This window comes from Pristis pectinata, chromosome 29, assembly GCF_009764475.1.
Source record: "Pristis pectinata isolate sPriPec2 chromosome 29, sPriPec2.1.pri, whole genome shotgun sequence".
Classification (NCBI taxonomy): domain Eukaryota; kingdom Metazoa; phylum Chordata; class Chondrichthyes; order Rhinopristiformes; family Pristidae; genus Pristis; species Pristis pectinata.
The window spans coordinates 273,490-291,587 of NC_067433.1; the positions used below are offsets into that span (position 1 = coordinate 273,490).

The 18,098-nt window shown below is 42.5% G+C and overlaps 1 protein-coding gene across 1 annotated transcript in view; it reads right to left on the bottom strand.

Annotated features, from left to right (window-relative positions):
* gmcl1 (germ cell-less, spermatogenesis associated) overlaps nt 1-18,098 on the bottom strand; it is a 138,174-nt gene that overhangs the window by 63,105 nt on the left and 56,971 nt on the right. The window contains exons 8-9 of the mRNA XM_052040840.1: nt 17,814-17,904; nt 6,360-6,500 (exon numbers count right to left, since the gene is read on the bottom strand). Coding sequence (XP_051896800.1) covers nt 6,360-6,500; nt 17,814-17,904 — 232 coding nt within the window. The remainder of the gene's footprint in view (nt 1-6,359; nt 6,501-17,813; nt 17,905-18,098) is intronic.

Consider the following 18,098-nt stretch of genomic DNA (forward strand, 5'->3'; position numbering starts at 1 on the left):
AATGTATCTGCCCCCACAACCTCTGCCGGCAGTGTGTTCCAAGCACCCACCACTCTCTGTGTAAAAAAATTAACCCCTGACATCCCCCTTATATATTCCTCCAATCACCTTAAAATTATGCCACCTCGTGTTAGCCTCTGTCACTCTGGGAAAAAGTCTCTGGCTGTCCACTCGATCTATGCCTCTTATCATCTTGTACACGTCTATCAAGTCACCTCTCATCTTCCTTCTCTCCAAAGAGAAAAGCCCTAGCTCACTCAACCTATCCTCATAAGACAAGCTCTCCAATCCAGGCAGCATCCTGGTAAATCTCCTCTGTACCCTCTCGAAAGTTTCGCAACCAGAACTGAACACAATACTCCAAGTGTGGTCTAACCAGATTTCTACAGAGCTGCAACATTACCTCATGGCTCTTGAACTCCATACCCCGACGAATGAAGGCCAACACTCTATACGCCTTCTTAACAACCCTATCGACGTGTGCGGCAACCTTGAGGGATCTATGGACGTGGACCCCAAGATCTTGCTGTTCATCCACACTGCTAAGAGTCCTGCCATTAACCTTGTATTCTGCCTTCAAATTCGATCTCCTGAAGTGTATCACTTCACACTTTTCTGGGTTGAACTCCATCTGCCACATCTCAGCCCAGCTCTGCATTCTATAAATATCCTGTTGTAATCTACAGCAACCTTCTATACTATCCACAACACCACCAACCTTTGTAACATCAGCAAACTTACTAACCCACCTTTCCACAGCCTCATCCAAGTCATTTATTAAAAAATCACAAAGAGCAGGGGTCCCAGAACAGATCCCTGCAGTACACGACTGGTCACTGACCTCCAGGCAGAATACGCTCCATCTACCACTATCCTCTGTCTTCTATGGGTGAGCCAATTCTGAATCCACACAGCCAAGTTTCCCTGGATCCCATGCCTCCTGACTTTCTGAATGAGCCTTCCATGTGGAATCTTTTCAGACACCTTACTAAAATCCATGTACACCACATCCACTGCTCTACCTTCATCAACATGCTTTGTCACATCCTCAAAGAATTCAATCAGGCTCGTGAGGCATGACCTGCCCCTCACAAAGCCATGCTGACTGTCCCTAATCAGCCTATGCTTTTCTAAATGCCCATAAATCCTGTCTCTAAGAATCTGATCCAGTAATTGGCCCACCACTGAAGTAAGACTCACTGGTCTGTAATTCCCAGGGTTATCCCTTTCATAAACAAAGGAACAACATTTGTCACCCTCCAATCATCTGGCACTACTTCTGTGGCCAGTGAGGACGCAAAGATCATCGCCAAAGGTGCAGCAATCTCTTCCCTAGCTTCCCATAATAACCTTGGATATATCCTGTCTGGCCCCGGTGACTTATCTATCTTAATGTTTTTCAGAAGTTCCAGCACATCCTCTTTCCTAACGTCGACATGCCCTAGTGATCAGCCCGTCATACGCCATCCTCACAAATGTCAAGGTCTCTCTCTCTGGTGAATACTGAAGCAAAGTATTCATTAAGGACCTCCTCTACCTCTTCTGACTCCAAGCACACGTTCCCTCTTTTATCTCTGATCGGTCCTACCCTCACTCTAGTCATCCTCCTATTCTTCACATAGGTGTAGAACGCCTTGGGGTTTTCCTTGATCCTACTTGCCAAGGCCTTCTCATGCCCCCTTCTAGCTCTCCTTAATCCATTCTTAAGCTAACTCGTGGCTACCCTGTAACTCTCTAGAGGCCTGTCTGATCAATGCTTTTTAAATCTCAGGTAAGCTTCTTTCTTCCTCTTGACAAGATATTCTACATCTCTTGTCAACCACGATTCCTTCACTCTACCATCCTTACCCTGTCTCAACGGGACAAACCTATCCAGAACCCATGCAAGTACTCCCTAAACAACTTCCACATTTCCTCTGTGCACTTCCCCAAGAACATCTGTTCCCAATTTACACTCCCAAGTTCCTGCCTAATAGCATCATAATTTCCCCCTCCCCCAGTTAAATACTTTCCCATATTGTCTGCTCCTATCCCTCTATGGTAAAGGTCAAAGAGTAAACGGTCACTATCTCCAAAATGCTCTCCCACCGAGAGATCTGAAACCTGATCAAGCTCATTGCCTAGTACCAGGTCCAGAATGGCCTCTCCTCTGGTCTGCCTGTCCACATAATGTGTCAGGAATCCTTCCTGGGCACACCTAACAAACTCTGCCCCACCTATCCCCTTTACACTAAGGAGGTGCCAATCAATATAAGGGAAGTTGAAATCACCCATGACAATAACCTTGTTATTTTTGCACCTCTCTAAAATCTGCCTCCCGATCTGCTCCTCAGCATCTCTGCTGCTATTGGGGGGGGGGGGGGGGGGGGGGGGGGAGTCTGTAGAATACTCCCAACAGAGTGTTCGCTCCCTTCCTGTTTCTGCCTTCCACCCACACTGACTCAGTAGATAATCCCTCCCACCTCCTTTACCTCTGTCCCTGTCCCTTTTGAAACATCTAAACCCTGGGGTATCCAACAGCCATTCCTATCCTTGCGACAGCCAAGTCTCCGTAATGGCCACCACGTCATAGTTCCATGTACTTACCCATGCTCTAAGTTCATCACCCTTGTTCCTGACACTTCTCGTATTAAAGTAGAAACTCTTCAGCCCATCCAACTGACTGCAATTTTGCCCTTTCAAATGCCTATCCTTCCTCACATTCTTTCTACACTGTGCAGCTATTTGTACACTAAATGCACCAACCTCTGACCTATCACTCTGGTTCCCATCCCCTGCTAAACTAGTTTAAACAGTTCTAGCAAACCTGCCTGCAAAAATATTGGTCCCCCTCCAGTTCAGGTGTAACATGTCCCTTTTGTACAAGTCGTACCTTCCCCGGAAGAGATCCCAATGATCAACAAATCTGAAACCCTGCCCCCGGCACCAATTCCTTAGCTACGCATTCATCTGCCAAGTCATCCTATTCTTACTCTCACTGGTGTGTGGCACAAGCAGCAATCCAGGGATATCTACCCTTGAGGTCCTGCTCTTCAGCTTCCTACCTAGCTCCCTATATTCCCTCTCCAGGACCTCATCTCTTTTTCTACCTATGTCATTGGTACCAATATGTACCACAACCTCTGGCCATTCACCATTGCCCTTCAGAATGCTGTGGACCCAATCCGAGATGTCCCTGACTCTGGCATCTGGGAGGCAACATACCATTTTCTTTCACATCCACAGAATCTCCTGTCTGCCCCCCTTACTATGGAATCCCCTATAATTACCGCGCTCCTCTTCTACCCCCTTCCCTTCTGCACCACACGACCAGGCTCAGTGCCAGACCTGGTCACTGCAGCTTTCCCCTGGTTGGACCCCCCTCCCCCCCAACAGTATCCAAAGCGATATACCTGTTATTGAGGGGAACGGTCACAGGAGTACTCTGCACTACCTATTCTCTGTCCTTCTCCTGACAGTCATCCAGCTACCTGTCTCCTGCAGCTCTTGTCTATGTACTCCTCGTTATCCCGTAGGAGCCAAAGGTCATCCAGCTGCAGCTCCTTACAGACTGTGTTAGGGAACTGGAGCTGCAGCTGGATGCACCTCGTGAAGATGTAGTTATCAGGGAGACTGAATATCTCCCAGAACTCCCACCTCTCACCAGCTGAACACACCACTGACCCTGGAGCCATTCTCACTACTCTGGCCTGGCACTAAAAGAAACACCAAATCAAAGAAAGAAAGGTACTTAAGACTTACATTCGCCTGTTCTCGTCAAAGCCTCAATACCCCACTCTAACACTGGTCCACTATCACAATGGTCACTCCCAAAATGGCTGCTCCGCTTATACCTGCCTTCACTTTATTTGCTGCTGTTAATAAGCCAATCAAGTGGTAACAACTTACAAATGTACCTCGTTTAGACTCTTGCAAGGTGAAACTCACAAGCACAGGCACAGACATTCACCCCTTTTCGAAGGTCCCAATCTAAATCTCGCTCCAACTCCCAACTCTGCAAGGTGAAACTCACAAGCACAGGCACAGAGACTCACCTCTTTTCAAAGGTCCCACTCCAAATCTCATCATCATCATCAGTTGAAATGTCACTTCAACTCCTCTTCCCATTCCCACACCGACCTGTCTGTCCCCAGCCTCCTCCAAAGGCATGGTGAGGCCAAATGCAAACTTGAAGCACAGCACCTCATAGTCTGTTTCGGTAACATATAACTCACTGGTATGAACCTTGATTTTTTCAGTTACAGGTAATCCACTCCTCCTGTGTTCTTTTCCGAGTCCCACCAGTCACCCACATACCTATCTACCTGGCTTGTTCTCCCTTTGTTCACCTTTCTTATTGTCTCTTCCCCCACTGGTTTCATCTGCCCATCATCCCTCCCTTATCATCTACCAGCCTGCTTTACCCCGCTCTTTCACTTCTATATATTGGCTCTGAGTCCTGATGCAGGGACTCAACTTGAAATATTGACCATCCTTTTGCCTCCACAGATGCTGCTTGACCTGCCGAATTCTTCCAGCAGTTTATATTTTGTGCTGAAGAGATGATTCATCTTGGACTCCATCCGAGAGCCCTACTGTCAGAGGAGCCAGTCTCCAGCCAATTTGATTCTCTGAGAGCACTGGATGTAGCAAAGGCTATGAGACGAGACAATATCACACTGTAGTATCGAAGACCTGCTCTCAAGAACTATCTATGTCTCTGTCCCATGTATGTTGTATTCAGCAAAAGCAGGACAAATCCAATCCAGTGAGTTACCACCCAATCGGTTTGCGTTCAATCACCAGAAAAGTGATAGAAGTTGTTGTGCACTGTACTTTCAAGCAGCACTTACTCACCAATAACTTTTTAACTGATGTCCAATATTGGTTTTGCAAAGACTACTTAGCTCCAGACCTGTGCTGTATGGTTTTATGGTTCTATGGTTCTTCTATGGTTCTCATGATAGCCTTGGTCCAAACATGACCAGAGAGCTGTACTCCAGAGGTGAGGTAAGAGTTACTGCCCTTTGACCAAATGTGGATTCAAGGCATCTTTGTAAAAGTGAAATCAATGGACATCAAAGGGAAAACATTCCAGTGGCTGGAATTATACCTTGCATAAAGGAAAGTGATTGTGATTGTTGGACATTAATCATCCCAGCCCCAGGATATTACTGTAAGAGTTCGTCCGAGCAGTGCCCGAGATTCAACCATCTTCAGCTGCTTAATCAATGACCTTCTTTCCATTAATTCAAAAGTGGAGATGTTCACTGATGATTGCACATTGTCCATTTCAATTTGTAACTCCTTGGCAAATGAAGCAGCCCAGGCCTGCTTGCAGCAACAGCCAGGTAACATTGAGGCATAAACCGATAATCCAGGATAAAGCACTCTCCAGATTGGCATCCCACCGACCATACTAAGCATTTATTCCCTCCATCAACATGCAAACAATGCCTGCAGTGTGTTCATCTACAAAATGTGGTGCAGTAACTCGTCCAGGCTACACCTCCCAAACTCCTGACCTTTCCAAAATGTACAAGAGCAGGACATGCATGGTCACACCTGCTGGCTCTCTTCTAAACTGTTATCAGGACCAGGATGCTTCTAGCGTATAAGGTTATATGAGAATAATTTATAGAAAGAGCATTCACACGATTGTTCCAGAAAGTAGGTTGAAAGAATCACCAGATTTTCAGCAGAGTCTTTTGAGACCGCGAAGTCCATTTCACCCACCCAGGACATTCTCTCTTCTCTCCTCTTCCATCGGGTAGAAGATACAGGAGCCTGAGGGCACGTACCACCAGACTTAAGGACAGCTTCTACCCCACTGTGATAAGACTATTGAACGGTTCCCTTATATAATGAGATGGACTATGACTTCAAGATCTACCTTGTTGTGACCTTACACCTTATTGCACTGCACTTTCTCTGTAGCTGGGACACTTTACTCTGTACTGTTATTGTTCTTACCTGTACTACATCAATGCACTCTGTACTAACTCAATGTAACTGCACTGTGTAATTAATTAATCTGTACAATTGGTATGCACGACAAGTTTTTCACTGTACCTCGGTACAAGTGACAATAATAAACCAACCAATACAATAAACTTATCGTAATAAACCATAGGAAAGTTTCTGGATAAAAGTTGGCTTATTTCTCTGGCAAGATGCTTTCAATGGGGTATGGATACAGAATATAAATCACGTGTGCAAAATCAACTCCAGTCATTTATAGCAGTGTAACCTCCAGACATAATTGATTAGGAATCTACTCAAATATCTCCATTCTGGTCAGTGTTGAGATGTCAAATGTCTTCAGATGGTAACTTTAGAGAATCACATTATGTAATCCTGAATAACTGATTGCTACTGACCTGAAGCAATAATCATGTCCCGCTCAATAATTTTAGCAGATGTCAGGTCGTTGATGATATATTGCAGGCGGATGTGACTAAAGACAATGGCAAACTTCTGTCCTTGTTCTGTGTCCAGGAAGCTGCTGTAACTGCAGGTTTCTGTGTGAAAGAACCAACAAATCAATCAGTTATTCTATGTGCAATGCTAAATCAAAATGACAACATGTTCCTTATTCAACCAAAGCTTTTGTTGGTTCTGGATCAGCATGTTAGTTAAACATAGAGAAGATTTTCTGCAATGTTACCATATTTCCATTTATATTAAACATTTAACAAACCAAAATTTCCCAAGGTGCTTCACAGCAATGCTATCATACAAAAATACTGCTTAGCCACATGGAATATACATATATGGAGGTAATGACAAAAGGGAGGTATAGGGGCAGAGAAGTTTAAGGTGGGGATTTAAGAGCCTTGGGCCCAAGCATCTGAAGGACTGATCCCCAATGGAGGAACAATTAAATTCCAACATGAGCAAGAAGCAGAAATGGAGGAATATAGATATCTTGAAGATAATATAGATGCTCTTGCTTCTGAATCAAAAGGTAATGGATTCATATCCCACTCCAGATATTCATATATAAAACACCAGGATAACACATCTCAAATGGATACTGAGGGAGCACTACATTATCTGACAAATTTTGGATGAGACAATAAACCTAAACCAAGACCTTATTCCTCTTCCTTAGGTGGGAATAAAAGATCCTGGGCACTGTCTTGAAGAAAAGGGGCGTTATCCTTGGTATCCTGGCTAGCACTTTTTCTTCAATCAAAATTTCCAAAAACCTGGTCTGATCATACTGCAATTTTTGGGACTTGCTGGCAACAAGCTGACTGCCATGTTTCCTGCAATAGTGAACAGTGACCATATAATGTACTTCATTGTTTTTACGACGATTAGGGACAATGAGACCATGAAAAGTGCAAGAGAAGTGCAAGTCTTTTGCATTTGACAGCATTCTGCTATAGTAATGAACAGATGAGCTCTGGTGACATGCATTCAGAGGGAGCAACCTATGTGACAAAATGCAATGCTTTGGTATAGATTCAGTTATCCTATCTTTTTATTTTAATATTTACAAGACTGAAATCAGGCTCCCTTACAGAATAAAATCTGTTTGATGAGGAACAGACCTGGATGCAGTTAACAATGATAAGGAAGAGGAATTCTCCATCTTGGTAGTACATCAGCAGTACTTGAACTGAGCAGAATCCTCAGATGTCAGTTACTGGAAGGCTCAGCTACAATTCATTACTGCCTGTACATGAACCAGGCTGTCAGATAGTCAGGAGGGAGATTCATTTTATTTCAACTATTGCACCCACTGATCTGTAAAGCAGTTAAAGCACTACCTCAAGAAGGCTGTAGATATTCAGTCATCGATTATATTCAAGTCTGACAATGACTTGAATATAATCGATGACTAAGTATGTACAATGAACTGTATTAATATTGTTATTGGTTTATTGTTGTCACATGCACCGAGATACAGTGAAAACTTTGGATGCCATCCGGGCAGATCATGCCATACATAAATACACTGATGTAGTAAAAAGAAAACAGAATGCAGAATATAACGTTGCAACTACAGAGAAAGTACAGTGCAGTTAAACAAAGTGCAAGGGCTGAGATGAGGTAGATTGGGAGATCAAAAATTCATCTTCAGCTTATGAGAGGTCTGTTCATGAGAATTCAGGGATATGAGAGATTAAGAGAGACAGTATCTTCTGTCCATAAGACATAAGATATAGGAGAAGAATTAGGCCATTTGGCCCATTGAGTCTGCTCTGCCATTCAATCATGGCTGACTTTTTTTCTTCAACTTCATTCTCCTGCCTTCTCTGGGTGAAGAAATTCCTCCTCATTCCAGTTTTAAAGAGACGTCCCTTTATTCTGAGGCTATGCCCTCGGATCCTAGACTCTCCTACTGATTCTCTCCACATCCACTCTCAGGGTTAGGGTTAGCTAACCCTAAGGCATCCACGTTCAGGCCTTTCGGTAGTTGATAGGTTTCAATGAGATCTCCCCTCATCTTTTTGAACTCCATTGAGTACAGGCCCAGAGACATCAAACGGTCCTCATAGGTTAAGCCTTTTGTCCCTGGGATTATTCCTGTGAACCTCCTCTGGACCCACTCCAGGGCAAGCACATCTTTCCTTAGATATTGGGCCCAAAATTGCTCACAATATTCAAAATGCAGTCTGACCAATGCCTTATAAAGCCTCAGCTGTACGTCCTTGCTTTTATGCTCTAGTGCTCTGGAAATGAATGCTAACATTGCATTTGCCTTCTTTACTACTGACTCAACCTGAAATTTAACTTTAAGGGAATCCTGAACTAAGGCTCCCAAGGCCCCTAGCACCTCCGATTATAGGCTAATTAGAGGCTAACTGGTTTATAATTTCCTGTCTTTTGTCTCCCTCCCTTCTTAAATGGGGGGGGTGGGGAAGAAACACATTTGCAATTTTCCAGTCCTCCGGGACCCTCCCTGACTCTAGTGATTCTTGAAAGATCACTGTTAATGCGTCCATAATCTCTTCAGCTACCTCTTTCAGAAGTCTGGGGTGCAGTCCATCTGATCCAGGTGGTTTATCCACCTTCAGGCCTTTCAGCTTCCCCAGCACTTTCTCCTTAGTAATGGCAACAACACTCACTTGAATTTCTAGCCTGTAACCGGTGTCTTCCACTGTGAAGACTGACACAAAGTGCTTATTATGCTCCTCTGCCATTTCTCTGTTCCCCATTACTACTTCTCCAGCATCTCTAGCCTCTCTCTTACCCTTTATGCATCTAAAAAAATCTTTTGGAAACTTCTTTTAAATTATTGGCTAGTTTATCTTCATATTTCACCTTCTCACAGTTTTTTTTTTAAGTTTCTTAGTAATCTTTGCCATATTGTGTGCCTTCTCTTCTGTTTTTATGCTGTCCCTCTTTCCCTTATCAGCCACGGCTGCCTTGTCCTCCCCTTAGCTGCTTCTTCCTTGACATGAAATTCTGCTGTCTCTCTCGAATTACTCCCAGAAACTCCTGCCATTGCTGCTCCACCGTCTTCCCTGCTAGGGTTCCCTTCCAAATCACCTCTGGCCAGCTCCTCCCTCATGTCTCTGTAGTTACCTTTGTTCAACTGTAATACCGTTGCATCAGATTTCAGCTTCTCTCTCTCTCTCTCTCAAACTGTCTTGTGGCACAGGTTCAGCAATTATCTTATTGAACGGCTGGGAGGAGGATAAGTATGGCCTATTTTTGGTTCTATTTCTTATGTCTCATGGCCTTTTTTGTAATTCAGTAGTCCTTCTGAAAACATCAAAGGAGGAGGAAGAGGCAGAAAGGAAGACATACAGACACAGATCCAGTCATACAACAAGACTGAGGCAGACAGACAGAGTGCTTGCACTCGAGTTATTTTCTTTGTAACGATATATGCTCAGGGAACGTATAAATGATATATATGTACAAACTAGTGAGTGTCCTAGATGGGGTGAATACCCATTTCTTAGCTAAAAGCTAAATAACTAAACATAAATTCAAGGTAACATAAATTCAAAGGTTTAGAAAGGAGTTGCCTGGAGAACCTTCATAATCTTTAAAGAATGTACTTAAATGAACAATCGCTATGCTTTAATCCATAGTGCTTTGGTCCAAGAGCTGGGTATTGGGATTAGACTGAACGTTTCTTTATTGGCCAAAGAGGACACGATTGACCAAACAGCCTTTTACTATTCTGAAAATTCCATGATTCTAGGAGAGAAACACGAAGAGAGACAGGAGACTTTAGATGGTTAACAAGAGCCCCATGTAATGGCCAGGGACCACATAACAAGCCTGGTGTTAGCATGGGGGGGCGTGCCTTGATTTTTCATATTCCGAAGAGTTATGGTCATGTACTTTTATTTTTGGTGCTGTTCATTTATTATAAACATGTTTGGTGGTTCGAAAATCAAAAAACTGCATATGTCAGAAATCTGAAATAAAAAACAGAAAATGCTGGAAACACTCAGAAGGTTAGCAGCATCTGTGAAACGGGAAGCCAAGTTAACCTTCTGATGAGAGACATTTGGTAGTTTACATCCTAAGGCACGGTCAAACAGAACATTTGCTCTGCTACTTTCAGTAAACAGAAATACAGCAAAAATGGTTTCTGTTTCAGCCCTGTGCTTGTCACACATAAACCAAGATGCTGATTGTTTCAAGCTGCATACTGAAGCAAAGGCATGGCAGTTATCATTCAGACAATTACTAACTACTGACCTTAAACATTATTTATTAACAAACTGTCAATTCCAGTGTCTTTCCAGGCATTTGTGAGCTGTTAATGTTCATTAGTTTGGTCTTGAAGCTATCTAGGGGTAGCATTAATTGGTGGTTGTTAAAATATTTCTCCATGACATATTTTATAGGAGTGTTATACGTAAGATGAATAAGAAAAGAAGGGAAAATGATACGGGCTTAGAACCTCCAAATTGTCGGCAGTGGTGTGGATATAAAGAGCCAACCAATAAATGACTTAGCCAGCAAGTTATTGCATTGATATCTGGCTCTGCATCTATCAACAGAGACACATTAATACCGATGTAATTGTACATAACAATCCAACAATGTGCTACTTTTGCAACCAAATAAATGCTGGGGAAGGTACTTGCTTTTAATATGACTAAAAATATGGAGTTACCACTTGAAAAGGCAAGCAAATGGGGCACGAGATTCTTACTGATGTGGAAGTCTTGGTAAGACTAGACACAGACAAACCACAATGTTACAGAACCAGTTAAAACAACTATTTCATAATGGGGCCTTGCTATACTTTTTCCAAATACATGAAGATTCAGTTGTTTTCTTGCTGAATGGCAAACCTTAAACTCTGCCTTCGGCACATCTCCGTGTCTTTGGTGGGAGGCAAAGGAAAAGGAAGGTTGGTGATCAAAGCTCGTCTCCAGTGTGTAAATGGGGAACAGTTGAATAAACTGAGTGCGATGTAAAGATATAACAAATTCCAGTGTATGAGAACAGGCAACATGAAGTTACTCACTTGACAGCACCTCATTATCAGAAAGTCAGGTTTAAGAAAACAAATTTGTAAAGCCTGTGTGGAGGTGACTGTGTACAGTTTCTGGGCTCTCTGAAAGAAATATCCTGAGGAGATGGAGATTCATAGGTTATTCAGATGTCAAGGGAAAACACATGTTATGCCTGCTGTTATAAGCTGTCTGCTTAGCTTCAACAGGTTTGAGCAGCAATAGAACAACCTTTCCTATATGACACACATTAGTTTTTGCTGCATTTTCCTGATAAAAATGTATGCATCACAGAGAAAAAACAAAACCATTCAATGATAAATATGTCTTTATAAATCACATTGTCATAGAGTTTATAAAGCACACAAATGGGCCCAATCGCTATGCGACAACTGTGCCGACCTGAGCTAATCACCTGTGTTTGGCCCATATCCCTCTAAAATTTTCCTATCCTTGTACCTGCCCAAAGGTCTTTTAAGTGTTGTGATTGTACCCATCTCTACCACTTCCTCTGGTAGCTCATTCCACCTACCCATCACCCTGTGCAAAGAAAGTGCTCCTCAGGTCCCCTTCTTCCTTCTCTCACCTGTTTTAGACTCCCCTACGCTGGGAATAAGAATGTGACTATCTACCTTACCCATCCCCCAGTGATTGTATAAACAAGGGCACTCCTCAGCCTCCTGCATCCAGGGAAAACAGTCCCTGCCTATCCAGTCTCTCCTTATAATTTAAGCCTTCCAGCAACATCCTTGTGAATCTTTTCTGTACCCTCTCTAGCTTCATCACATCCTTCCTATGGCATGATGACCAGAACTGCACACAATACTCCAAGTGCACTCTCACTAATGTCTTGTAAAGCTGTAACATGACATATCAGCTCTTGCACTCAATGCCCCAACATGCCTGAGGTAAATTCCATCTGCCATTCCTTTGCCCACTTTCCCAGTCGATCTAGATCCTTTTGTAACACTAGACAACCTTCTTCACTGTCCGCAAACCTACTAATAATGTCATCTACATTCTCCTCCAGATTATTTATATGACAAACAGCAAGAGGAACCAGGACTGATCTCGATGGCACACCACTGGTTACAGATCTCCAATCTAAAAAACAACCCTCCACTACCACCCTCTTTCTCCTATCACCAAGGCAATTTTGTACCCAATTGGCTCACTTACTCTGGATCCCATGTGACCTACCTTTCCAGACCAGCCTACCATGCAGGATCTTGTCATAGGTCTTGCTCAAATCCATGCAGATAATGTCTAACACCCTGCCCTTGTCAATTCTCTCAGTCACCTCTTCAAAAAAATCTCAATTAATTTCATGAGATACTGTCTCCTATGCACAAAGCAATGCTGACTATCCCTAATCAGTCCTTCCCTTTCCAAATGCAGACGGGTCCTATCTCTCAGAATCCTCACCAGTAACTTTTCCACCACTGATGTTAGTCATACCGGCCTGTAGTTCCCTAGTTTGTCCTTACGGCCTTTCTTAGCCACCCTCCAGTCTTCTGGTACTTCAACTGTGGCTAATGATGATACAAAAATAACTGCCAGGGCCCCAGCAAATTTGCTCCCTTGCTTCCCACAATGTCCTAGGATATTTTTGGTCAGGCCTTGGGGATCTATCCACCTTTTGGCACTTTAAGACTGCCAACATGTCCTCTTTAGTAATTTTTAATGTGTTTCAGGACATCATTGTTCACTTCCCTCATTTCACTAGCTTCCATGAACTTCCCTATCGTAAATACAGACAAGAAATATTCATTTAAGATTGCTCCCATCTGCTGTGGCTCCACACATAGACGATCACACTGATCCTAAGGGGACCTATTCTCTCCCTGGTTACCCTTTTGCCCTTAATATACTTAGAGAATCTTTTAGAATTCTCCTTTATCTCCCAAGAATATCTCCTTTTAGTCTCCTATATTCTCCTATATTCTTTATACTCATCAAAGGATTCGCTTGATTCAAGTTACCCATGCCTGACATACGCCTCCTCCTTTTTCCTGACCAGACCTTCAAATATCCCTTGTGATCCAGGGTTCCCTAATCCTGCCAGCCTTGTTCTTCACTCTAACCGGAAAATGTTGGCCCTGAAGTCTTCCTATCTCACTTTTTCTTCTTTACAATATTTTTATTAAATCCATGAAAAAAAGAGTACATGCATCAAAAAAGAAAGTAAAAATACTACTGAATACATCGTATTAAGTCGTACTTAGGATTACAATACTCTAAATCAATAATCACATGTAGTAGTTAATTAATAAGTAAAGAGAAAATTGAAATATTTTCTTACAAAAAAAAATCTACCCCCACTACCAAAACCCGAAGCTGTTAGATAGAAGAAACAGCAAGGAAAAACCTTAAAAAATGTAACAGTGTCAGCCAATATCCACATTTTAGTCCCCAAATCAGAGATTTTGAAAATAATTCAAAAAGGGTCCCCACAGGGTTTGAAAGTCTAGGTTAGATTCAAAAACTGAACAGCGAATCTTCTCTAGATTCAAGTATGACATAACATCCCGTAACCATTGAACATGTGTAGGTGGAGTTGCTTCCTTCCAATTAAGCAATACTGCTCTCCTGGCTATAAGAGAAATAAAAGCCAGAATATGTAAATCAGAAGCCTTCAAAGTTATATCTTTTTCTCCAACAATCCCAAATAGTGCAGTCAAAGGATTAAATTTAAAATTTATTTTAAAAAGTACAGAAAAAGTATGAAAGACCTCTGTCCAATATTTTTTAAGACTCTCACAAGTCCAAAACATGTGAATTAAGGAAGCCACTCCGTTATTGCATTTATCACAGTAAGGAGATATATCAGAATAAAAATGGGATAGTTTATCTTTAGACAAGTGAGCTCTATGGACCACTTTAAATTGAAGGAGAGAGTGATGAGCACATAATGATGAAGTATTAACCAAATTGAAAATCTTGTTCCAAGTTTCCTCGGAAATTGACATCTGCAAATCTTGTTCCCAAGCGTTTTTAATTTTATCTAGTGGCACCTTACTCGTTCCTAGTAATCTGTCATAAATATTAGATATTGAGCCATCCTGAAAGGGTTCCAACTTAAAAATTACATCTAATAAATTCTTATTGGGACACAAAGGAAAAGAAGGTAATTGAGATTGAAGAAAATCTCTAATTTGTAAATATCTAAAAAAATGAGTTTTTGGTAAATTATACTTGGTAGGCAATTGTTCAAACGAAGAAAGATTTCCTCCAACAAACAGATATCTCAAACAAATATCCAACAAATATCTCACTTTTAAAAGCCTCCCACTTGCCAGACATCCCTTCACTTGCTAACAGCCTTTCCCAATCAAGTTTTGCAAGTTCTTGTCTAATGCCATCAAAATTAGCCCTGCCGCAATTTAGGATTTTAACGTGAATTAGTCCTATATTTTTTCCATAACTATTTTAGAACAAATAGAATTATAGTCACTGGTCCAAAAGTGCTCTCCCACTGACATATCAGCTACTTGCTCTGCCTCATTTCCTAAGAGGAGGTCAAACATAGCTGTTGCTTTAGTAAGGCCACCTACATATGGCTTGAGAAAACTTTCCTGGACACACTGAACAAATTCTGCCACATCTAATCCAAACTAGATGAGGAAAGGCTGAGCAAGCTAGGGCTTTTCTATTTGGAGCATAGTAGGATGAGTGGTGACTTGAGAGAGGTGTGTAAGATTACGGGAGGCATAGATAGAGTGGACAGCCAGCACCTTTTTCCCAGGCAGCAATGGCTAATACCGGAGGACATCCATTTAAGGTGAGTGAAGGAAAGGTTAGAGGAGATGTTAGAGTTAGTTTTTTTTACACTAACTCTAACATCAGGTGGGTGCCTGAAACGCACTGCCGGGAGTGGTGGTAGAGGCTGATACAATAGGGACATTTAAGAGACTCTAAGTTAGGCACATGGATGTAAGCAAAATGAAGGGTTATAGGCTGTGTAGGATGGAAGGGTCATAGGCTGTGTAGGATGGAAGGGTCAGATTGATCGTGGAGTAGGTTTATATAGATTGTGGGCTGAAGGGCCTGTACTGTGTTGTACTGTTCTATTTTCTAATCCCTTAGCATTATGGCAGTCTCTCTCAATAATTGGGAAGATAAAAATCACCACCTATTACTACTACCATTTGATGTTCAAAGTGATCTTGGGGTCCAAGTCCTTAGCTCCCTGAAAGTGCAACACAAGTAGACAGGGTGGTAAAGGCAGCATATGGCATGCTTAGCTTCATCGGCCAGGGCATTGAGTCTCAAAGTCAGGAATAAGATATCTTTATTGTACATGTACGTCAAAACACACAGTGAAATGCAATTTTTGTAACTATATAAACTTTGGTGTATTGTGTGCAGTTCTGGTTGCTGCACTGCAGGAAAGGTGTGGAGGCTTTGGAGAAGGTTCACCAAGATGCTGCCTGGATTAGAGAGTATTAGCTATAAGGAGAGATTGGACAAACTTAGATTGTTTTGTCTGCAACATCAAAGGCTGAAGGGTGACCTGATAGAAGTTTATAAAATTATGAGAAGCATAAGTACGACAGAGAGCCAGAATCTTTTTCCCATGTAGTAATGTCTAATACTAGAGAACACACTTCAAAGTGAGAGGGGAAAGTTTGAAGGAGGTGTGCGGAGTTATTTTACTTTTAAACAGTGAGTCATAGGTGCCTGGAGCACACTGCCATGGCTGAAGGTGGAAGCAGACACGATAGTAGCATTTAGATAGGCACATGAATAGGCAGGGAACAAAGGGATATGGATCATGCGCATGCAGATAGGTTTAGTTTAATTTGGCATCATGGTTGACACAGACATAGCGAACCAAAGGTTCTTTTGCAACCTTATTATTGCTACACATCTGTGATCTCCATAATTATTTGCTCCTCTAGTTCATGTTGACTACTGGGAGGGCTATAGTACAATCCCATAAAAATTATCACCCATTTCTTATTTCCAAATTCCAACCATACAGCCTCATTGGACGTTCCCCCTGGAATATCCTCTCTAAGTATTGCCTTCAGGTTCCCCCAAATCAATATCTTACCTCCACTTCTATCATGCCTGTAGCATCTATACCCCAGAATATTGAGCTGCTCATCCACGTTTCTGTAGTAGCTGTAATACTCCAGACTCCTGTGCCTATCCATGCCTTGAGATTATCTGCCTTACCTGTCAGACTTCTTGCATTAAAATAACTGCAATTTAGTCTGCTTCATGACTACTTTGGGTCCCACCCTCCTGCCAGACCAGTTTAAACCCTCCCGAAGTTCACAGGAGAGAACATCACTAATAACCTGTCATGGTTCAACCATGTAGACACCATGGCCAAGAAAGCTCACCAGGGTGTCTACTTCCTCAGGAGGCTAAAGAAATTTGGCATGACCCCTTTGACCCTCACCAATTTTTATAGGTGCACCACAGAAAGCATCCTATCTGGATGCATCATGGCTTGGTATGGCAACTGCTCTGCCCGTGAAAGCAAGAAACTCCAGTTACAAACACAGCTCAGCACATCACGGAAACCAGCCTCCCCTCCACGGACTCTGTCTACACTTCTCACTGCTTTGGTAAAGCAGCCAGCATAATCAAAGAACCCACCCACACTGGACATTCGCTCTCCACCCCGCCCCCCCCCTTCCCATCGGGCAGAAGAAACAAAGCATGTACCATCAGGCTCAAGGACAGCTTCTATGCTGCTGTTATAAGACTATTGAATGGTTCCTTAGTATGATAAGATGGACTCTTGACTTCACAATCTACCTTGCACCTTATTGTCTGCCTGCACTGCACTTTATCTGTAACACTTTATTCGGCACTCTGTTGTTGTTTATCTTGTACTACCTCAATGCACTGTTGTAATGAATTGATCTGTATGAATGGTATGCAAGACAAGTTTGTCATTGTACCTCAGTATATGTGGCAATAATAAACCAATTTACCAAATCTCCTCACCAGGATATTAGTTCCCCTTCAGTGCAGGTGTAACCTGTCCCTCTTGTACAGGTAACCTCTGCCCCAGAAGAGATTCCATTGGTCCAAGAACCTGAATCCCTCCCACGTGCACCAACTCTTCAGCCATGCATTCATTTGCCTTATCCTCCTATTCCTACCCTCACCAACACATGGCACCGGGAGTAGATTACAGAAATTATAACCCTTGAGGTCCTCCTTTTTAACTTTCTGCCTAATTCCCTATATTCACTCTGCAGGACCTCATCCCTTTTTCTAGCTACATTTTTCTGACCAAATGACCTCTGGCTGCTCACACTCCCCCTTGAAAATAATCTGCAACTGCTTGAAGACATCCTTGACCCTCAATTACCTGCTTTAACATCTCAGCTGTTATTGCTGCCAAAAGGAACAAATGCAGCAGGTACCACTTACCTTTTCTGTGCTTGGAAAACCAGGCATCTGCATCAGTTAATAACTGTTTCAAGGATCCATTCCAGGAGGGCACCAGCTGGAGGAACATCCACTGCAAAAAATACAGATCCAATTAAAACAGACTCAAAAGTGCTGAGGAACTAATACAGCAGGTTCTCTCTGCACTCTGAACAAGCTGCTTGCACACTCACTCTGCCAGCTATACCTCACAATTACAATGACAGAAAGTTTGCCGTGGAGTGAGTATGGCTGATATTGAATGTTGAAAACTGTTTACACTTTAGC